General features: G+C 49.8%; 1 protein-coding gene across 3 annotated transcripts; it reads left to right on the top strand.

The window, feature by feature from the left end:
* Nucleotides 1-500: 500 nt before the first annotated feature.
* On the top strand, nucleotides 501-13,624 carry LOC142818238 (uncharacterized). 3 transcript variants are annotated; one of them, XM_075912941.1, is made up of 5 exons: nucleotides 501-1,156; nucleotides 5,356-5,556; nucleotides 8,934-9,134; nucleotides 10,368-10,481; nucleotides 10,772-13,624. In XM_075912941.1, the coding sequence occupies exons 2-5, from the start codon at nucleotides 5,370-5,372 to the stop codon at nucleotides 12,481-12,483; spliced, it is 2,214 nt and encodes a 737-aa protein (XP_075769056.1). In that variant the 5' UTR covers nucleotides 501-1,156; nucleotides 5,356-5,369; the 3' UTR covers nucleotides 12,484-13,624. The 3 variants fall into 3 exon arrangements, with proteins under 3 accessions (XP_075769056.1, XP_075769055.1, XP_075769054.1); XM_075912940.1 differs by having other exon boundaries at nucleotides 502-752; nucleotides 10,769-13,624; XM_075912939.1 differs by having other exon boundaries at nucleotides 502-1,156; nucleotides 10,769-13,624.
* Nucleotides 13,625-22,194: the final 8,570 nt, after the last annotated feature.

Raw genomic sequence — 22,194 nt, 5'->3', positions numbered from 1 at the left:
AAAACCCTGATTGCCATTTTCACCATCGGGGCTTTTTTGTGCAAAACAAATCTGAGATGTCTACACTGGCCTTTTTGCGCAAAAGCTTTGGGCAAAAGGATTTTGCCCCAACGAGAGCAGCATAGTATTTCCGCAAGAAGCACTGATTTCACACAGTAGGAAGTCAGTGTTCTTGCGGAAATTCAAGTGGCCAGTGTAGACAGCTGGCAAGTTTTTCCGCAAAAGCAGCTGCTTTAGTGGAAAAACTTGCCAGTCTAGACACAGCCTTTATTTTCAGACTTTTGGTGTGCTTTTAGAAAGACTGTTCAAAAAACTTTTTTAAAATTGTCATTTTGTTGGGGGGGGGGGGCAGCCTGTTAGGAAGCTGCGAGCCAGAGTTGGGGGGAATGTGGCCTGGCAAGGGGGAGGAGGGAACTGGTGAAGAGGGGAGACTGTAAGCCAGAGCTGCCAAGGGGCGGCCTGCCCGGAAACCCAGGGGAGCCAGGATAGGGGCAGGGGCTGGAACGCTGGATGCAGCTGGCCCCGCACACGCGGCTCCAGTGCTGCTACCCCGTGCTCGGTCCGGCTGCGGAGGCAGCAGCGTGTGAGCGTCAGGCCCGCACCGGGAGGCGGGCGGAGACACTAAGCCTCCAGCCCCGCCCCCAGCAGCACCCGGCGTGGGGAGTCGCTGTCTCCTGACCACGCCCGGCCCGGGTGCTGGTGCTGCGGGGAGGCTCCTGCAGGGCCCGGGACGCTCAGTGTCACTCCGCCCGGTCTGTGCGCGGCTGGGGAACGGGGCTTGGCGGCGGGGAACATGCGCCTGTTCCGCCCACTCCCCGCACGGGCCCCCTGTTGCTGCAAGTCCCGGCCCGACACAGAACCGCTTCGCGTCCGTGTGTCGGTTTGCTTGGGGCCCGGCCGGGCGGGGGCGTAGCCAGGCAACTCCGGGTCTAAGCTAAACCCCTGGCGGTGATCCGAGACCCGAGTCACAGACCGCCTGCGTAGGTCTGACCCCCCCGCCGGGTTTTCATTGTGTCCCTGCTCAGGCCCGCCCCGTCCACTGCGACTTGGCCGCGCGCAAGCCGAGGGAGAGAGACGCTCCTCCCCCGCGGTCACTGCGCGTGCGCCGGGCGCCCTGAGGTGCGCATTCCGAGGAAGCTGTTGGAGCCGTTACTTGGTGCGCGGCTCGTTCTGAGAAGCGCGGGGTAGCGGGGTCGGAGGAGCCGAGCCGAGGCGGTGCCTGATGGGCGGAGGCGATAAATCGGCGGGGGAGGTTTTCCCCGGGGACCCAAATCACGGGCCGCGTGGGGGGAGGGAGAGTAGAGGCCACGTGTGGAGAGCTGCTCCCAGGATAAACGTGCGGCGGGCGGGGGAGTGGCGGTGACTTGTTTCCCGGGCTCTAGTGCGCTGGGGATGCAGGGCGGGTCGCGGGTCTTTCTCCGCAGGGGCCGCGTAACCTGTGTTTGTGGCGGGAAGCTGATGCATGAAATTTCAGGGGGTAAAGTCTGTGCAGGAGCCAAACCGCCCGTTTGGGTGGGGAGATCCCACAACTGGCTGCAGGGCCCAGAGAGGAGTTAAAGAGCAAAACTTGGGCAAGCAGCAGGGTTAAAGAGGATCTGGACCCTGCCAGGAAAAAATACCGTCCTATGTGTCCTATGGACATTTCCAGTGTTTGTAAAAATATGTGAGAGGGGTCAGGGAGAAAACCCTCTTCCAGGATGAGGGGGGGGGGTGGCAGCACCCACTTCCCAGGGCTGTGTTGGTGGCCAGTGTCTGGAGAAGGTGCCTCTTCCTTTCCTGATGGGTGGGCATTGCCTAAGGGGGTGAGATTGAGTGGCTGATGGCTGCCTGGGAGAGCTGTTGTTTTGCTTCCTGCCCAGCCCTCTAGTTAATGAATAGACATCATGGGCTAAAGGGACAGGGCTGGATTTAAGCCTGGCTGCAGGGTCCTGGCTTGTTATTAAAAATGGGTGAATTATCCCATATCTTCGGTCTCCCTCCCTATCAGTGCTGGTGGGTCCTGCTGCTGCTAGGTCCCTGCTCCCCAACCGCCCACCTGCCAACAGGGAATGGAGGGAGGCAGTTGCTGCTCCCCCAGCTCATCCATCTGCATAGCCTTTGCTGTGTATCCGCATCAGCCAGCAAAGTGCCCCTTATTCCCCACACCCCATTCCTGTCTGGCACTGACCACGCTGTCAGCAGCAACTACTGGTCTATGGGAGCAGGTGCCAGCCTGCAGCCAGTGTCGTCTTCCCTCTGCTGCCTGCCCATTGGCCTTGTGCATCCTCTCCTTCCTGCTGTCCCCACTCTGACCTGCCCCTTCCTGCCCTGTAGCTCCCTGCTCCTCCATATCCCCCTGCAGGGTGCAGTGCAGCCCTGCCCATGTGCTGCCCCAGGGAGATGTGATTCCAGGTCCCAGGAGAGGGGAGTGTGTTCTCCCTCCTTGCCAGATGGGGCTCCGAGGAGAGTGCCAGGGTCAGCTCTAGGGATGAAATAGTCAATTAACTGATAAGCAAAAGCTTATAGGTTAATTCTGTAGACTAAATGCATTTCCCCCCTCCCCCACACACATACTTGCCAGTACATTTTTTAGCAGACTGACCAGCCGTGTGGCTCAGTCCTGGATTGAATGGGTTTGGGATCTCCCCCTGCTCTGGCTCTACATTGAAAGTGTACTAAGAGCCGGGTGGGCAGGCAGCCCAGCTCAGTTCTGGTTCATACCGAGTCCAGGAGCTCAGACCTCCTGTAGATAGTGCATGTTGCCACCTCGAGCTACTGCCACTTTATCAGAGGTAACAGCACAGGGTGACAGGCAGCTTGTCTGTGAGGGGAATGCTTCTTAAACTGGCACCCTGCACTGCTGCCTCTGATATAGAGACAGCAGCACAGCATGGCTGGAGGCTCCTCAAGAGACAGGCTGGAGCACACTGGCTGCTGGCCCTGCCCCTGCCCCTAGGGACTATAGGGTAGTTGATTAACCAGTAAGAATTCTTAAGATTACTGAACCAATAAAATTCAGTTTATTCAATTCACCAATACTTAACATCCCTAGTCAGCTCTGTCAGACACCCAGACATGTGAGAAAGATGTAGGGAGTGTTCCCTTGCCCTTTTGAACCCTAAAGCTTTAAAGATAAGGAGGCTTCAGCTACACAGTCATTATGCTTAACAGGGATTTGATGTTAATTTGAACCTTTGTGCTGCTCAGTTCTGATGGACTGCTTCTGAGCTCAGTTGAATAAGCATCATTTTACCAAGTGTCCAGTATCCAAAATAGGGAAATACAGTCACCCTCAGCCTGGTGCTTTTTCATATCACCGGCCACTTGGGTAGATTTTGCTTCCTGAATGTTCATCAGAGGCCAGGTTATTAAATGTGAAAGCACTGAGATACTTTAGAAAATCATTTTGTACTTACAAACTTATTACAAAAATCTGTATTTCTGTAAGTAATTCCCCATCCTGCAACCACTGAAATACCCACCTCATGTTTCTATTACTTTATTGAATATACAAATTAATATCTGTACTTCTAATGAGACATTTTGGTGTCTCAGTTTCTCTGTGTGCTACATCTAGTGTTACAATATATTCCAATGCTGCTCTTCACTCTGAGGCTATGTCTACACTGCAGGCTTCTTGAGCAAGAACTGTTTTGCGCAAGGATTCTTGTGCAAAATTCTTGTGCGAGGGTATGTCCACACTGCCATGTGCTCTTGTGCAAGAGATGGGTATTTTCGCAAGAGCACCCATGGCAGTGTGGATACACTCTTGCACAAGAAAGCTCTAATGGGCATTTCAGTCATAGGGCTTTCTTGCGCAAGAAACCCCTTTTCCCTGTCCACACTGCCTCCTTGTGAAAGTGCTTGCACAAGAGGGTTTATTCCTAATGGGGCGGGGAATAACTCTTGTGGAAGAAGCCCTGTTTTTCAATGCTTTACTGTAAATTTACTTGCACAGTAAATTTACCCACTGCTCTGTTTCCAAATCCAGGTATTTTCAAATCAAATTTTTTTGCAAGGGTTCAGTGTAGAGATGTAAGGGACTAGTCGAGTCGTCACCTACGTGACCAGCATATGCTTATTGGGTAGTCAAGTCACTACTCAGCTAGTCACTTCCCTCCCGCCTCGCAATGGGGGAACAATGCTGGAGCTGGGTGGAGCCAGCTTGAGTGGCAGCGGGGAGGCAGAGGCAGAGTGGACAATGGGCATGAGCCAGGAATCAGCTGTTCTTGCTCATGCCTGGTCCCAGATGCTGCAACTCTGCTGTTGAAAGAGAGGGGCTCTCACTCCATTTAAAAAGAAGCACAGTGTCTGGGACCTGGCATTAGCCAGGACAGCTGATTTGCGGCTCACACCTGGTTCCCCACTATGCCTCTGTCTTTTAAATGTAGTAAGAGCCAGTGCAGGGCAGGGGAGAATGCCCCCCCCCCCCCGGCTATCGGGAAGAGGCTGAAGAGGGGAACAGGGTGTGTGAGGTGTGGGCAGGAGAGGGGTGAAGGAAGCGCTGAGGGACAAGGAGGATTCAGGGGTGACTTATGGGGTGGATATGTGCATGGGTGCAATGGAAACGAAGCTTTGTGGAGGGGTCATAGGGAGGGAAAGGGAGGAGAGGCAGGGGGATGACTGTGGGAGCAAGAGCAGCCTGGCTGGGGAATGAAGAGACATAGGTTGTACAGAAAGAGATGGGGGAGATACAATGGCAGCTCCTCCACTTCATAGGGCAGGAGGGGAGAGGTCAGAGGAGACTTGTGATAGCAATAGGGGGCACCAGCTCCTGTGCCCCTGAAAATATTTCAGTTAGTAAATAGGGAGCCCCAAATGTCCTCTGATCCTATGGGTGCCCCTCCCTCTGCAGGCACCAGTCACCCACCCAGCAGCGAGAGGGGCATTCTTTCTCTGAATTTTTTTTAAAATGTAGATATTGGTAAATTTCAATCCATTACGGACAGGCATCATTTCATTTTCATGTTCGATATTTTCATATTAAATATGCAGAGAAAATGTTCCTGGTCTGCTTAAGACTGTGCTACAAATAAATTCAGGAAAATGAGGCACTTTAGCTTCAGGAACCAAAATTTGGACATCTACATCCATGTTCATGCAGCATAATTAGTGGTTTGCTTCTTGAAAGCATTGTGTGTTCAGAACTAAACCCCATTGTTACAGGTGCAGTAATCTTGAGACTCAAGACAGGTATTGAGATAAATAAATTTGGATTTGGAGTCTAACTTGAGAGTGCTGTTAATGGAATATTTAGACTCAACATTTACCCAAAATGGCAGAATCTAGTGTGTGTCATCAGGGACAGAGTCTAGGGTGTGGAAAGGAAGCAAGCCATTTCTGAAATTTCTCCAATTACTCTTCTCCACCTGCCAGGCTGAAGAACACCTATGTCTGTCTCCAGCTCAGCACCTGCGCTGCAGATCCAGGAACAGGAGATAGTCGTGGTGGAGCCGGTGAGCTTTGAGGAGGTGGCTGTGTGTTTCTCTGAGGAGGAATGGGCTCTGCTGGATCCAGGCCAGAGAGCCCTCTACAGGGATGTGATGCAGGAGAATTATGAGGCTGTGGACTGGCTGGGTAAGGATTCCTGTCCATTTGGGTAACAGAAGTTGGGTGGGCTCTGAAGCAGCTGGGTTGAATTTGGCACAGATTCCCTTATTGTCCCCACCCCCAATGTCAGGAGTATCTGCTCCAATAATCCTGGCTCCTGTGTAAGAGACACTCCCTTTCATGCCCCCTCCCAGGGAAAGCAGTGGTGCCGTTCTTCCCACAGTCAAGGTCTCCATGTTCTTCCCACTATCTTTCCCCTGTTGTATCTTGGCTGGAAGTATGAGTGAAAGGGCCCAGGTAGGAATAGCAGGTACCAGAGTTGTGGGGCTGGGTGTGGCTGCTGTTAACGCCTGCAGGGTCCCCTTGTGCTGTGGTGCTGAGTCCCTAGAAGGAAGGCGCAGACTCAGAGTCCTTTCCTGCTTCTGGTAGATTGTGTGCAGCCCAGAGGGGCACCAAATGGCAGGCCCAACAGGCCACAAGAGGCAGACAGAAACCATAGAAGGGCTGCTGCTGCTGGCAGAGGAGAACTGAGGCTGCAGAGAGGGAGCTGAGCTGCAGCAACATCCACAAGCAGCAGAGAAGCAGCACAGCTCATCTCCCCCCTGGCAGGTCACTGGCACAGCCTGGCACTTCCCTGCCTGGCTGCAGGAGCAGCTCCCCTCTTGCTCCCATTCGGAACTGACTGTGCTACCCACAGAAATTACGTGTCCGTGGGAACAGTTGTAAGGCAGGAGCTCATGAATATTTCCCTCTGTTGCCTGCCCATCAGCCTTTGCATCCTTCCCCTTTTGCTGGCCCTATCTGTTCATGACCTGTAGCCCCCCTGCTCCTCCATATTCCCCTGCAGGGTGTGGCCCTGCCCATATGCTGCCCAAGGAAGATGTGATTCTAGGTACCAGGAGAGGGGTGTGTGTCCTCTCTCCTTGCCAGACTGAGCTCAGAGGAGAACCCCAGGGTCAGCTCTAGCCATGTAATAGTGTAGTCAATTAACTGATAAGCAAAAGCTCATAGGTTAATTCTATAGACTACATGCATTCTCCGCCACCCACTTGCCAATAAATTGTTTTAGCAGGCTGGCCAGCAAACCAGCTCTGTCCCAGCTTGAAATGGGTCTGCGGGTCTGCAGCTCTGCATATAAAGTGTATTAGGAGGTGAGTGGGCAGGCAGCCCAGCTCAGTTCTAACTTGGACCGGGTCCAGGAGCTCAGACCTTGTCTCTAGAAAGAGGCTACTGCCACCCCGTGCTACTGCCTCTTTATCAGAGGTAGCAGCACAAGGCTACAGGCAGCTGATCTGCGAGGGGAGCTGGTTTCTAAACTGGTCCCCCACACAGACCAGGTCCTGCCTGACACTCAGAGCATGGAGTTGCAGGGGTATCCTCAGGAGTGAACCTGGAGCACACTGGCTGCCAGCCCTGCCGCAATAAGAATTCTTGAGGTTACTCGATTAGTCAATTAACTGATCTTTAACATCCCTAGTCAGCTCTTCCAGACACCCAAGCATGTGAGAGGGATGGAGAGGATGTCTCCTTTGCCTTTTTGAAACCTTGAGTCTTAAAGATAAGAAGGCTACAGCTATACAGTCATTATGCTTAACAGGGAACCTTTGTGCTGCTTAGTTCTGATGAATTGCCACTGAGCTCAACTGAATAAGAGTTGTTTTACCAGGTGTCCAGTATCCAAAATAGGGAAATACAGTCACCCTCAGCCTGGTGCTTTTTCACATCACCAGCCAGTTGGATAGATTTTGCTTCTTGAATGTTCACCAGAAGCCAGGTTATTTGTGAAAGCACCGAGATACTTTAGAAAATCATTTTGAACTTGCAAACTTAATACCAACATCTGTATTTCTTTAAGTAATTCCCCATCTTGCAACCACTGAAGTACCCACATTTTGCTGCTATTACTTAATTGTATATACAAATATTTGGCATTTGAACTTCTAATGACATATTTTGGTGTCTTAGTTTCTCTGTGTGCTACATCTAATGTTACAATATATTCCAATGGTGCTCTTCATTCTGACAGTCCCACTGCTCTCTGTTTCCAAATCCTGTTTTTAATTTTTTTTTTTGCAAGGGTGCAGAGTAGAGATGTACGGGACTAGACAAGTCATTGTTAACTTGACCAGCATATGCTTATTGGATAGTCAAATCACTACTCAATCAGTCATTTCCCTCCCACCTTGCAATGGGGGAACAATGCCAGAGATGGGGTGAGCCAGCCTGAGTGTCGGGGGGGAGACAGAGGCACAGCGGAAAATGGATGTCAGCCAGGAATCAGCTGTCCCAGCTCATGCCTAGTCCCAGATGCTGCAACTCTGCTCTTTAAAGGGAGGGGCTGTCACTCTGTTTAAAAAGAGGTGCAGTGTCTGGGACCTTGTCTTAGCCAGGACAGCTGATTCCTGGCTCATACCTGGTTCCCCACTATGCCTCTGTCTTTTAAATGTAGGGGCAATTGGGAAGGGGCTAAAGAGGGAAACAGGGATGTGTGCGATGGGGGCAGGAGAGAAATTAAGGAGGCACTGAAGGGATATGGGGGATTCAGGGGAGACATGGGGTGGATGGGTGCAGGGGGGCAATGGAATGAAACTAAGGAGTGGGTCACAGGGAAGATGTGGGGAGAAGAAGCAGGAGGGTGACTGTGGGAGCAAGAGCAGCCTGGCTGGGGAATGGAGAGACACAGGTTGTACAGAAAGAAATGGGGGAGATACAATGGCAGCTCCCCCACCTCATGGGGCAGGAGGGGAGAGGTCAGAGGTGACTTGTGGTAGCAATAGGGGGCACCAGCTCTTGTGCCCCTGACAATATTTCAGTTACTAAATAGGGCACCCCAAATGTCTCCTGATCCCATGGGTGCCCCTCCTTCTGCAGACACCAGTCACCCACCCAGCAGCGAGAGGGGAATTCTTTCTCTGTTTTTTTTTTTTAAATGTAGATATTGGTAAACTTTGATCAATTACAGACAGGCAACATTTCATTTGAACATTCGGTGCTTACATATTAAATATTCAGAGAAAATGTTCCTGGTCTGCTTGAGCCTATGCTACAAATAAATGGAGGAAAATGAGACACTTGAGCTGCAGGAACCTAAATGTGGACACCTAAATCCATGCTCATGTAGCATAATTAGTGGTTTGTTTCTTGAAAGCACTGGGTGTTCAGAACTGAATCCCATTGTTTCCCATTGAAGCTCAAGCCAGATGTTGAGAGACATGAATGGGAGAGACTGTGGGTTTGGGATCTAACTCGTGTGTGGTGTTTATGGATTAGCTAGACTCAGCAATTGCCCACAATGGCAGAGTCTAGCATGTGTGTCATCAGGGGCAGAGTCTGGGCAGAATGGGAGTGTGGAAAGGAATAAAGCCTTGCCTCAAATGTCTCCATTTGCCTTCTCTCCCTGCCAGGCTGCAGAACACCCATGTCTGTCTCCAGCTTAGCCTCTGGCCTACAGAGTGAGGCACAGGAAATGGCTGTAGTGGAGTCAGTGACCTTTGAGGAGGTGGCTGTGTGTTTCTCTCAGGAGGAATGGGCTCTGCTGGACCTGGACCAGAGGGCCCTCTACTGGGATGTGATGCATAAGAATTATGAGACTGTGAGCTGGCTGGGTAAGGATTCCTGTCCCTTCGGGTAACAGAAGTTGGGTGGGCTCTGAAGCAGCTGGGTTGAATTTGGTACAGGGTCCCTCATTGCCCCTACCCCTAATGTCAGGAGTATATGCCCCAATAATTCTGCTTCTTGTGTGAGACACTTCGCTCCATGCTCCCTCCCAGGGGAAGGAGGTTCAGGGACATAACAATGGTGCTGCTCTTCCCACAGCCAGGGTCTCCTTGTGCTTCCCACCATCTTTCCCATGTTTTTGCCTTGGCCAGAGGTGTCACTGGAAGGACCCAGGTAGGAATAGCAGATACCAAAGTTGTGGGGCTGGGTGCGGTTGATTTTAGCACCTGCAGGGTCCCCTTGTACTATTGTGCTGAGTCCCTATAAGGAAGTCCTTTCCTGCCTCTGGTAGATTCTGTGCAGCCCAGAAGGGGACCAAATGGCAGGCCCGATTGGCCACAAGAGGAAGCTGGGAAACCACACAAAGGTTGCTGCTGCCAGAGTAGAATGAAGGCTGTAGAGGGGGAGCTGAGCTGCAGCAATACCCACAAACAGCAGAGAAGCCATACAGCCCATCACCCTGGCTGGCCGTTGGAACAGCCCAGAAGTACCCTGGCCGCAGGAGTGACAGCTGTTGTGGGCAGCTGGCAGGGCTCTCACAGGCAGTTGGGATCGGAGGTCTCAAGTATAGGCAGTGCCTGAAGCAGCCAGTCAAGGGTCCATTTTGTGCTCAAGCAACTTCCCCTGCCTCCTGGGTCAAGTAGAGCACCTAAACCAAAGAGCAGGATGAGCTGAGCCCTCCAGCCAGGAGCTTTATGGACAGAGCCCTTGGTGCTCTAGAGCTCTCCTGGGTCCTTTCCCTCTCAGCTTTAGTAACCTACCGTGTGGCAGCTGCAGTCTGAGCCCTGCCAGCCCTCCCTAGATCTCCCCTTCTGAGCAGTGTGTTCTTGCCCTGGGGCAGGGGGATGGAACAGGCCATGAGGGAGACTTAGTTGTACCCTAGAGAGTGCATCAGAGTGCTTAGCTCCCCTGGGGAATCAGCTGGACCATTACTGAGGTGGGGGGGGATGCATCTTTACTGCAGGTGAGTGTGTCCTGGAATCTTGTACCAGCCAGAGCCTAGTCTCTGCAAGGTGGGGAAGGAGCCTCTCAGTGGGCAACTCAGATCCTGGCTATAGAAGCAGTAATGGCACAGACCTTAATGAACAAGGTCAACTCTTGTTTAATTGCTCCCCAAACAGGATTTCCAGACTCCAAAGCTCATGTGATCTCTTGCGTGGAGCAAGGGCAAGAGCTGTGTATCACAAGTCTCCAGTGCTGTGGGGAAGGGGAGATCATCAGTGACAACCACGCAGGTGAGCAATCAGCAATCAGCTAAACTGATAGAGAAACTAATTTCTGTGTCCTCATAGCAGATTTCATTTGTGCATTTCCATCAAGTCTGACAGGTCCTTCAGCCTATCTTTAACTCGAGTCAGGGTGCTGGGTGGGAGAACGCTTATGGAGAAGGAGGATGAACTCAGCTCATGATTATTCAATCTTTCCAGCTCTTTCTTGGGTGTGTTCCCCCTTCTCTATTTCTCTTCTAGGGTTTCCTTTCAGCTCAGAAAAGGGAATAATTTCTCTGAATTCTCTGTCCTAGCAGGTGAAGGCAGTCTGAGTGAGAACCATGAGAACAGTCTTCAGCAGGAAAGACCAGAGCGAATGGCTCCATGTGGGATTTTGTTGGGAAGATCTGAAGGGCATATTTCTCAGAGTCTGGAGGAAGGAGAGACCTGTGAGAGTCAGTGTAGCCCACAAAAGCAGCAGAGAAACTGTCCAGGAGAGAGACTGGGTAAATCCATTCGCAGAAGCAGAAGGTTGAAAACAAACAGAGAAATGATTCAACAGAAAATCCCCCGTCAACAGTTGCCCTGTGCTAGTAATGACTCTGCAACTTTTATTAAACATGGACGAGTCCACCCAGGAGAGAAACCCTTCAAATGCTCTACCTGTGGGAAAAGCTTCAGTCTGCACTCAAATCTTCCTGGACATAAGAGAGACCACACAAGGGAGAAATTCTTCAGGTGCCCAGGCTGTGGGGAAAGCATTATTCAGAGTTCAAACCTTGTTAATCATGGGAAGACTGATGCATTAAAAAAACCTTTCAAGTGCTCTGACTGTGAGAAAAGCTTCAGTCGGAGGTCATACCTTGTTATCCATAGGAGAGCCCACACAGGAGAGAAACATTTTAGCTGCTCTCACTGTAGAAAAAGTTTCAGTTCCAACTCACACCTTAACACACATTGGAAAAACCACAAAGAAGAAAAAACCTTCACCTGCGCTGACTGCACAAAAAACTTCAAGGACAGGTCACACCTTGGTATCCATAAAAGAAATCACACAGGGGATAAACCCTTCAGGTGCTCTGACTGCGGGAAAAGATTTAGTCGAAGGTCAAATCTTCTTACCCACAGGAGGACCCACACAGGAGAGAAACCCTTTAGCTGCTCTGACTGTGGAAAATGCTTCAGTCACAGGTCATATTTTGTTATCCATAGGAGATCTCACACAGGAGAGAAACCCTTTAGCTGTTCTGACTGTGGGAAAAGCTTCAGTGAGAGTTCAACGCTTGTGGTACATAGGAGAATCCACACAGGGGAGAAACCCTTCACCTGCTCTGACTGTGGGAAATGCTTCAGTCAGCGGTCACACGTTGTTAGACATAGGAGAGCCCACACACGAGAGAAACCCTTCAGCTGCTCTAAATGTGGGAAATGTTTTAAGCAGAGCGCACACCTTATTAGACATAGGAGAACCCACACAGGAGAGAAACCTTTGAGCTGCTCTGACTGTGGGAAAAAGTTTAGTCGAAGGTCAAATCTTCTTACCCACAGGAGGACCCACACAGGAGAAAAACCCTTCAGCTGTTCTGACTGCGGGAAATGCTTCAGTCAGAGGTCATATCTTGTTAGACATAGGAGAATCCACACACAAGAAAAACCCTTTAGCTGTTCTGACTGTGGGAAAAGCTTCAGTGAGAGTTCAATACTTGTTGCACATCGGAGAACCCACACAGGGGAGAAACCCTTCACCTGCTCTGACTGTGGGAAATGCTTCAGTCAGAGGTCACACCTTGTTAGACATAGGATAACCCACACACAAGAGAAACCCTTTAGCTGTTCTGACTGTGGGAAATGCTTCAATCAGAAGTCACACCTTGTTAGACATAGGAGAACACACACAAGGGAGAAACCTGTGAGCTTAGGGATGGCCAACCCATTTAACAAACCAAACAGCTGCAGAGAAAATGCGAAGAGCTGTGCCAGACTTGTTGAGCAAAAAAAAAGAAGCTGCCCCTTTAAGAAACAAGCCTAGGCTTGGCTGACTTGTATGCCATTTTGGATCAGTGCCCTGCTGAGCCACGGGCTGTTTACGGGGGCACAGAAGTGGCTTCATGAGCCACACTTTTGGGGGAGAAGAGCCACATGTGGCTACCCCTGCTTTAGCTGCTCTCCCTGTGGGAAAAGCTGTGAGTGCAATCCTTATTGCACATAGGAGAACACACACAGGAGAGAAACCCTGAACTGCCCTAACTGTGGGAAAAGCTTCAAATCAGTGGTCACACCGTTTTAAACATAGAACACACACAGCGGAGAAACCCTATAATAGAGGTGAGCCAAAGCTTCTCAAGGGGCAGAATCCAGCCCATGAAGTGTGTTGATCCTGCTGGGAGGCAGTGCTAGGCCCTGCCCTCTAATGGACATATACTGTGAGGGAAGGTGCTCAGCCCCACCCCTTTTTCCACTGTGCAGCCACTGGAGAAGAGACAGCACTGGGGCTGAGGCTCCACCACATGACTTGTGGCTATCCCCAGAGGATTGAGGCGCCACTGCACCTCTGGCCTCCAAGTCTGGCTCATGGCCACAGCCATACAATCTTGTGCCTCTGGGCCTTGTGGCCATGGCAGAGGCACCTCTAGGGCTTGCCCCAGGCCTTGTGACTGCACCAGACACAGTTCCAACTTTCGAGGCTGGTCCTGGACTGCGTGGCTGCTGCAGTGTGACTGGAGATATTGCTGCAAAGGGGCGCAAAGCCAGATAGTGTTATCCCCACAGCCTCTTGACTGCAATCCCCTCATTTGTCTCCCCCCCAACACTCCCAGCTTGCTCTGACACCCTCTCTTGTTCTTGCACCTTCTCTCATGACCACACACTGTCCCTTCCTTTGCTCCTGCCACTTGGACAGACACCCTACTCCTAGTCTGCTTTTGCACTCCAGCTCACTCCCAGCTCCTTCCTGAAGACCCCACCCATTTCTTGAGGCCCTGCTCTGTACAGATATTTCCAGAGACTACCTGTTGCTAATGGAAACTCATGAGTTCATTATATAATTATAGCTGAGCCATTTTGCTAGGGATGCAGCTGGGGAGTTGTATTTAAATTATTTCACACATTAAGCATTTTAACTTTCTCATGTTTATCAAAATTCATTTTAAATAAAATATTTGTCCAACACACACACACATTCAATGTTTTCTTTCTTTATTGCAGGGGTGGAGAACCCTTTTTTGGTTGGGAGCCACTAACCCATAGAAAAATCATTTGGAGAACACACAAGTGAGAAGGGAAAAAACTCCTCCCCAAACCTCCAACCCTCAATGATGTGGCCCTTTACTACTCAGACACCTCAGTCTTCTTGTGCTCACAAGGGAAGGGATGGGAGTACTGAGGTTCAGGGCTTCCCATAGGCCAGATATGCTTACCTGGGGTTTCTGAGTTAGTGGATTTTGTGGACTTCCTTAGGCTCTGGAGTGGAGACAAAAATGTGCTGACCTGCTTGTGTGCTGGGCTAGTGCTATGTGTGCCACAGCGTTTTGTCCAGGGCCGCGCACCATGTCCAGGTCCTGTAGCTGCTCCCCCACATACCTGAGGAGGGCCTCCAAGAAGCCCGGAGGCAGCTGCAGAAAGTGCTATATGATTTGTATCAAAAGCTCTGGGAGGCAGCTCCTGCTCCAAAGCAGAGAGTGCTGTGGTGTCTTGAGTCAGGGCAACCAGAGCAAGAAGTGAAAGTGCTTTGCTGTCCCTCAGAGAGGTAGGCAAGGAAGCAGGGAAACCTGAGAACCAGTTGTCCAGGGGCGTCCCTTTAAGTACAAGGCTCAGATAATCTCCAACAGCACCCACACAAGGTAGCTGCTGACCTGATGCCATGCATGAGCTGGCTCTGGGTGGTCTTAAATGTAATTCAGTGTCCAGTCAGTATGGACATGCTATTTCAAAATAGCAAAGTGCTATCTTGAAACACATTTTGGTTATGTCTACACTGCAGGCTTGCGCAAAAACTATTTTGTGCAAGAGTTTCTGTGCAAATGGTCTTGTGCAAGAGCATGTCCACACTGCCATGTGCTCTTGCACAAGAGAAGTGCTTTTGCGCAAGAGCATCCATGGCAGTGTGCATACTGTCTTCCACAGAAAAACTGTCATGAAAATGAGGGTTAGCCAGCAGCCTGGGGACTAAGGGGTTAACTATACCTAAGCCAGGTAGAGTTGGCCAATAGTAATGCAGGTAGGAATTTCAAACTGGGACAAAGGAAATTTTGATATCTCCCTCCTTTGTCCCTGGGCAGTTTCTCTCCAGCTACTGAGGGAGACAGACAGAATATCTCCCTCAAAGAATAGACTCTTCACCCTTCTATAAGTAGGGGAAAGTTTAGATAAATCTGTTAGGTTTTATGGTTTGGGAAATGAGATCTGATGTCTGTACATTTAGAAATGGGTTTTCCTCTCCTTTGTAATTAAGCCCCTGGCCCATGGTGGGGTTCCCCCTGCCCCCTCCCCCTGGCTGTGTCTACACTGGCCACTTATTCCAGAAAAGCAGCTGCTTTTCTGGAATAACTTGCCAGCTGTCTACACTGGCCACTTGCTTTTCTGGAAAAGCAATGATGATCTAATGTAATCAGCCTTTTCCTGAAGCAGCAGTTCCATGGGTGGCCAGGGGAGGCCTCTTCTGTGTCCCAGATAAACTTAGGAAAATGTGAGCAAAGTGCACAGCAAGGCACCACTGGGAGTTGCACCCAGGATCTTATGTTTGCAAGGCAGATGCTTTAGCCAACTAAGCCATTGTGCCCTCCCCAGACAGGGTTGTAAAACTGTTCTGGTTTATGGTCCAGGACAACATCTTTGACTCCCAAAGTGCAACCATTCCCCATTTCCTTCCAGCCCTGGCTATGTCTGGCTCCCTGGGCACAGAAAGTTGTAGCTCAGTGGGCAGAAGCTCTAACATGCACATCTCCCCCAGCTGCTGAGACTGTAGAGTTGGCCTTGAGGTTGGGCGGAGGGAGAAGTGCAGCAAACATTGATCATCTGGATTGTAAACCCCTGTGTCTCAAGGTTTGGGTTGGAGTTCTCAGGTGAGGGCTTGGCCTCCTTCTGTTTGGTCCCTTCCTGAGGGCACAGAATTAACAAGAGAACTCCTTCCCTCAGCAGCAATCTAAGTTGGCCAAAGAGTTAATGACAACATTTTTTGTCCACATTTAAGTATAGGCGAAGATAGTAGCACAGGTGTAGCTGTGGTGTATGGGTTATTGTGCTTGCCTAAGAAGTAAAAAGTCCCTGGTTCAAAGCCAGGCAGAAACAGAGTGGGTTCTTTTATTGCAGCTTCCCCTTGGTGTCCAGGTAAGTGCTGGCTCCTGCTGCCTGCCCTGTGCCTGGGATGAGCCCAACTTCCATATGACAGAGGGGGGGTAAAAACATCAGCTGAGAATGCTCCTTGGTGCCAGCCTGGGGAAACGAGATGAGTCAGGCTGGGAGGCTTGTGGCTTGGGCTCCCCTGTCCTGGGAGGCTGGTGTCTGGAGCTGACTCTTCCTGATGCCTCCCTTGTGTGACTTGCCCAAGGAAGAACTGAGGCAGGAATGGAGCAGAGGAGGAAAGCCAAGCTGAGGGGGACAAGGCAGAAGCTGAACACCTCAGTGTTTTCTCTGCCAAAGCCTGTGGGGTGGAGCTGGCCGCAGGGAGGCTGAGTCCTATGCCTGTCTCAGGGCATCCCAGGGATGGCTCCTTGCAGCCCAGGAGAAGAAGGGGGTTCTGGGTAGAAGGAAAACATGAAAAGCTGGGTCCCAGTGGGCATGAGCTGGGGCACCAGTTTGGCCTAGTGCAGGGAGAGTGTGCTAGGCTTGACATACTGTCTAATTGTATGTCCCAGAGTGTAAGGGTCAGCACTCAGGGCTGTGAATCTTGCAATCTGAGTTCAAATGTCAATGAGACCTTCTGGGCTTGGGCTGTTTGGCTGAAAAACCCTTCCACTTCATGTGCTTTGGCCTCCTTTTCTTCATGCTCCCCAGAGAGAAATCTATGCTGCGTGTCAGATGCCTCCTGAAGCTTAGTCTCATGGCTGGGATGGGCTGGGGTCCTAGAACTTACAGCCTGGCTAGAGACAGAAGGGGGCTGAGGTTGTGTCTCTTGCTGCTTTCCCTCATGCTCTCATGTCTGGTCCCAGCAGCTGCCAGGCTCTGCCTAGTGCCCCCATGGTTTTAAAACAGTGGTTTCCAAACTTTTCAGCATCACTCCCTGTTTCTGATTTTTGAGAAACCCTCATGCCTCCCCACCTCTTCTTTACCATCATCCAACCCTCCTTTTAACAAAAAATCAAATAGTAATTTAAAATTAAGAATAAACACAAAAACTTGGTATACAAATTATTTAAAGTTAAAAATAAGCAAAAATAGTTTTTCTTGGCACAAAAAGTTAATACAAATGTAATTTTACATAAGATATAGCAGAAACTAAATTAATTGAATGTAAACAATGGTGCTGCACTTTCTTGACAAATTGGGAAATCCTAGGTTTGAAATAAGGGAATGAGGGATTTGGGTGTGGGAAAGGGTATGAGCTGCAAGCTCTGGGAGGGAATTTAGGTGCAGGAGGTGGAGAAGGGGATGCTGGCTTGGGGAGGGGGCTCCATGCTGGAGAGTGTTAGGGTCAGGTGGAGGGTTGGGGTGCTGAGCAAGCCACAGGACTGTGGCTATGAAGGTCAGAAGTTTGGGTTGGGGTGCATGAGGGACTCAAGGCAGGGAGGCTGAGAGTAGGATGGGCTTAGGACACAGATTTACAGTGTGTGGATGGTTCAGGAGTGTTGTGGCAAAAGACTGGGGATGTGGGGGTGCAGGAGTTTGTGGATAAGAGGCTCAGGACAGGGGGTTCCAGTGTATGATAGGCTCAGGTTTGGGATCTGGGGTGTGTGTGCAGGAGTGTTATGATACTGTGGCCAGATGAAAGCTTGGCACCAACTGGGGGTTTGTTGGCCAGGCTTCATTTTTAAATAAAATATGTCAAACACAACATGTTTCAGCATTGTCTATTTATGAGAGGGGTGGGGAACCTGTTTTGGGTCAGGGGCCACTGACCCACAGAAGAATCATCTGGGGACCACATAAGTGAGATGCAATAAAAGAACTCCTAAAAAAAACCCTGTCATACCTCAGTGTCTTGTACCTCGGTACCTTAGGTGGTCTGAACTGTCAGCGTCGTCTGGTCAGGGTCGTTCTAGTGTGCTCCTGACAGGACCTCTACTCCATCGGCGATGATGAACTTTCGGCTGCATGCGTAACAATCGGTAATCCCTTTATCTAGAGTGTTAGACCCCGTGCACTTGGATCAACACAGGAGATCTCTGAAAGGCCCCAGAAACGACAGATGCAGGCAAGGTTTGAAATCAATTGAGCAGGTTTATTGTCAAATGCGAAGCTCTACCAGTTGGTAACAGAGATCAGTACAATGTCACACCACTGGGCACTATGGCCCATGTTGACAAGGTGCCAACACTGGGAGGGCCTATTGCCATATAACAGATATTAACAGCAGTTAGTCAAAGTTAAGCTACTGTGCATTCTGTAAGTTTAGGCAATTTCACCTGCCATTCAGGCGCCTAGTGTGCCCCCCCCCCACTCCAAGGTCAGCCGGAGAGCACCCTTTGTGGTGTCCTTTTATAGACAAATATAAACAACTTACATCACATCTTTACGTACCAGGTTGCCACCCTCTGTTGCTTAGTTACCACCCCTCACCTTACAGAAGGGGGCTTACTTACTATCCTTCATGCTGTCAATTCCGACCTGGTCCTGAACCTAGGTCAGTATGTGCATTAGTTTTTAGGGAGTCTTTGTACCAAGACATTTCTTATTAAGAAGTTCTGTTATACCCCTTTGGATTACAGTTTGTGCCCCAGTGCCTCTGTTGGGGAAATCTCGCTCCCCTGGGGTACAGAGTCCCCAGAAGGGTCTGAGGCTGGAGGTCAAAGCAGTGAGGCAGGAGAGAAATCTAGAAGGAAAACTTTATTATGAATGCATGCATGCAGGCTAACAGCTACCAGAGTGAGAGCAGCAGCAGCCCTGAGAGACAGTTTCAGGGATTCTTTATACAGTATGTTCAGACAGTTTAGTTGTTGATTGTTTTCTTTAACTTATCAAAGTCTCAGCCGAAGTACTCTGAGACATTTCTGTTCACACCAGGAGTGCTAGAAGTAAGTTTTACAGAACAAAGGCACAAGAACCTGAGTGAGGAGTCTACAAGGCAAACTGTGACAAAGATAAGAGTTTGCATGACAATTTGTGACAGACTAGGAGTCTCCATGAACTTGAGATAGGCATTGTAAGGGTCTTGATTAGAGTTAAGATGATTTCTCTCTGTTACAGGAAGAGAGGTTTGGAAAACTTTTAACCCTTACAGCAGTTTTCTTTTAGAGAGTTTTGATTTCCTCCAGTGTCCCCCCTTAGAAACAATTGGAGTTATTTGATTTTTCTCCCACACCTCCCTGTGTCCTTCCATGCTCTACCTAACTTACACAAACACACAATTATCAATAGGGCCTCTTTCTTGGCTCCTGTGTTCCTGAACCACAGTCTTGCTCACTAGATTGCAGGCCTGTTGCTGTTGTTATGTTACAGGCCTCTGTTTAGGCCTGCTGACTCCATGTTACCAACCCTCAACTTACTAAACCCCAATTGCTCACCTGTGTGGTGGTAACTGATACACCTCCCTCTCCTGGCACTCCAGCCCCATGGTGGCGGGGAGGGTAGGTAGGACTGAGGTTCAAGACCTCAGGCCAGATTAACTCTTCTGGAGTTCCAGGGGTAAGTGGAATTTGTAGAACCCCAGAATTTGTGGGCCAGAGAACAGTGTGTGCCTGTGAGCAGGGTGTGAAATCCAGGCTCACTATCCCAGCCCTAGTTCCAGTGGGTTGGTGCCCACAGACTGCTTCTGAAGGGTTGCCCAGGAGAAAGGGAATTTCCTTTCCAGGCAATGGCCTCCAGGCTGGGAATGGGAGGGGAGGAATGGTCCATCTCTAGGTGTGGGCAGGATTCATTGGGCTCCTGGTGCACAATGGAAGTTAAAAGCCACCTGCCTGGGCATGGGCTGGGCACCTTGGTCCTCCAACTCAGCCTGCTGCTCTGCCAGCTGAGCTAGTGAGGAGCCTTAAGGATCCCAGCCCGTCCCCCCAGAGCCAGCAGGCAGGAACACAAAAGGTGAAAAAGGCCTAAAACCCAGCTTCTTAAAGAACTTTTATGTTCTTGTGTTCTTAAGTGATCCCTCTCCTGTCGCCCATTGCCAGCTTCTGGCAAACACCGGCTGAGGGCACCTTCCCTGTCCATGGTGGTTAAAAGCCATTGATTAACCTTTCCTGCATCAAATTATTCAGTTCTTGTCTGAACCCTCTTGTAGACTTCACCCTCACAATCTCCTCTGGCAAGGAGTTCCACTGGGTGACTATGAGTTCAGTGCAAAAATGCTTCCTTTTAGTTTGTTTTTAACTTGGTTCCTTACCAGTTTCATTCTGTCAGCCTGGTTCTTGAGTAGGAGAGAAAACATTTTCTTATTTACTTTCTGCACCCCTGACATCATCACATAAACCCCCGTCCCATTGCCCCTTAGTCGTCCCTTTCCCAAATTGAGAAGAAGACGTTCCATGAACTTCTCTATTGGGGCAGCCAGGAGGAAGCCAGAGACTCTTCCTATGAGATGCCCTGCCTCCTTCTGCCCCCTTTCCAAGCACCTGGCAGTCAGTGCATCACACCGGGGTTGGGAACCAAGCAGTAAAGGGGCGGCTGAACCCTCCGCCACAGGTCCCTGTACGCCGGGAATTTGCGTGGCCCCGCGGGGAGAATTTCAGACTCAACCACCTGGTGAGTGGAGCAGCATGGCACCGTGTGGCAGCCCTGCACTAACCAGGGGCTTCTCCCAGTGGGCTCCGGGCACTGTCGCTGGATGTTGGGGGGCCTGGTGGGGGAATAGAAGTGGGGGAGCATAGGAGCTGCTTTAAAAAAAGCCTCTGCAGCTGGCCAGGCAACTGTGTCCCCTGCCCTTCCCCTTCCCTCTCCCCAGCAGCAGCCCTGTTCTGTTGGGTTGCTTTAAAAAAAGGCTCCTCTGCCCCCCTCCCCATCTCCCACCAGGTAACTCCAGCTGCTTGGCTCCTGTTTAGAGCACCAGGCAGGAAGCGCAAATAAGAGAGAGCAACCCAGAGCTAACAATGACTCTGTGCTAACTGGGTGCTGCCGGGCTGAAGCTCTCTGTCCGCCTGTGTGAGTCAGGGTACATCTCACTGCACAGCTACTTCAGGATAACAGCACCTGCATCTACACCCACCACCTGTTATTTTGAAATATTTTTTGACATAACAGGTGCACCATTTCATCATCCTGTAAACCTTTTGCACGAGGGATGACATGAAAAAGCACGTTACTTTGAACTTTGGCACTGTGTAGATATGCCAAATTTCAAAATAAGCTGTTTCAAAATAAATTCTAAATAAGATATGCAATTTGCACTACGCAAATAAAGCATGGTATTTCTAGTTGAGGGTGCTGTGTATGTGCACCCTCAGACACTGCTGAGGTGCACAAATACAAATAACTGAATAAAATCTGCAGAAGGATTTCATCCTTCAGCCTTCCCACAGAGCTGAACTGCCCCAGCTTTGAAGAAGGAAAGATTTGTGGTATGGAACAACTGAAAGATTTAAAATCCTGTTTCCTAGATAAGAGGGAACAATATGGATTCAAACAGTGCTCTGCATCAAGACCATTAAATAACAGAATATTTAATTTCCAGCATAAAATGTAACAACTATTTCATTTCATGTAGTGATATGTATCACCATATCTTGTTTGCTAAATCAAGAAGATGGACAATTTTGTTTTATGCCTCAAAGGAACAGATCCATGTAAGATACCAAATGGCTACTGAATGTTTTGCAGTGTTAATGTTCTTTTTATTTGATTTCATATTAAATAAATGAAGTCACATACCTTGTTAACTATCCCTTGTTTCAGTATTTTATCTTGTATAAAATTATAAAACTATATTTAGCTAAACTATTTATGAGTAACCGGCAGGTACCATAGTAGCACACATCCACGCAAGCACAAACGACCTCACTAGTGGTGCACATTATGAAACTCACTCCGCCCATGGATGGAAAATCTCAGAGGGAACACGGCCCTCCACCCATCTTCTTCCTCCCATTGGCAGCCACAGTCCTTTTAGCCACTGGGACACTCCGGGAAGAGAGGCAGGAATGGGGCTAAGTGTGAGTCAGGTTAAGGGGAGCAGGCAAAGTTCATCTTGCCTTACAGGGCCACAGGCAACAACATCTCTCATGTGTACTGCTGCAGAGAAAAACATGCCTGAGAAAAATGTTAGCTTTAGCTAGCCAGGCGCAGTTGCCAAAGTAGCTCACCTGGGTGCATGTTAGACTGAAGATATAAAAGTCCCTGGTTCAGTTCTGGGCTTTAACGGCAGCCTTTTTCCATGTGGCTTAGTCTGTTTTGGCATCTCTAGTAAGGAAACATCTTCAGTCAGAGTTCAAAGGCTGTACCTAGAGCACAGGAATGACATCATAGAGAGGATGGTATTTCAGGGTTAGAAACTGAGAGAAGGGATTTCATGCCACCTCAGAGATTGTTGACACAGTAGAACAGGGCTCTTGGTTTTAGCTGCTCCCAGCCTTGCTTTTCTGATTTTAATTCTATGCCCCCATGAAGGAATATTAACAGAGCCTGCCTTGGACTAATTTTGACTGGGTGTTAGCCAGGGCAA

The sequence above is a fragment of the Pelodiscus sinensis genome, chromosome 31 (genome assembly GCF_049634645.1).
Source record: "Pelodiscus sinensis isolate JC-2024 chromosome 31, ASM4963464v1, whole genome shotgun sequence".
In the NCBI taxonomy this organism is placed as follows: domain Eukaryota; kingdom Metazoa; phylum Chordata; order Testudines; family Trionychidae; genus Pelodiscus; species Pelodiscus sinensis.
This window is presented reverse-complemented; position numbering and strand designations above follow the sequence as displayed.

Bases quoted from the DNA above. Each gene is read 5' to 3' on its own strand.
- LOC142818238 (XM_075912940.1), top strand. From the start codon at position 5,370: ATGTCTGTCTCCAGCTCAGCACCTGCGCTGCAGATCCAGGAACAGGAG. The intron at 5,557-8,933 runs GTAAGGATTCCT...TCTCCCTGCCAG, and splicing joins TGAGGCTGTGGACTGGCTGG to GCTGCAGAACACCCATGTCT. The intron at 10,482-10,768 runs GTGAGCAATCAG...TCTCTGTCCTAG, and splicing joins CATCAGTGACAACCACGCAG to CAGGTGAAGGCAGTCTGAGT.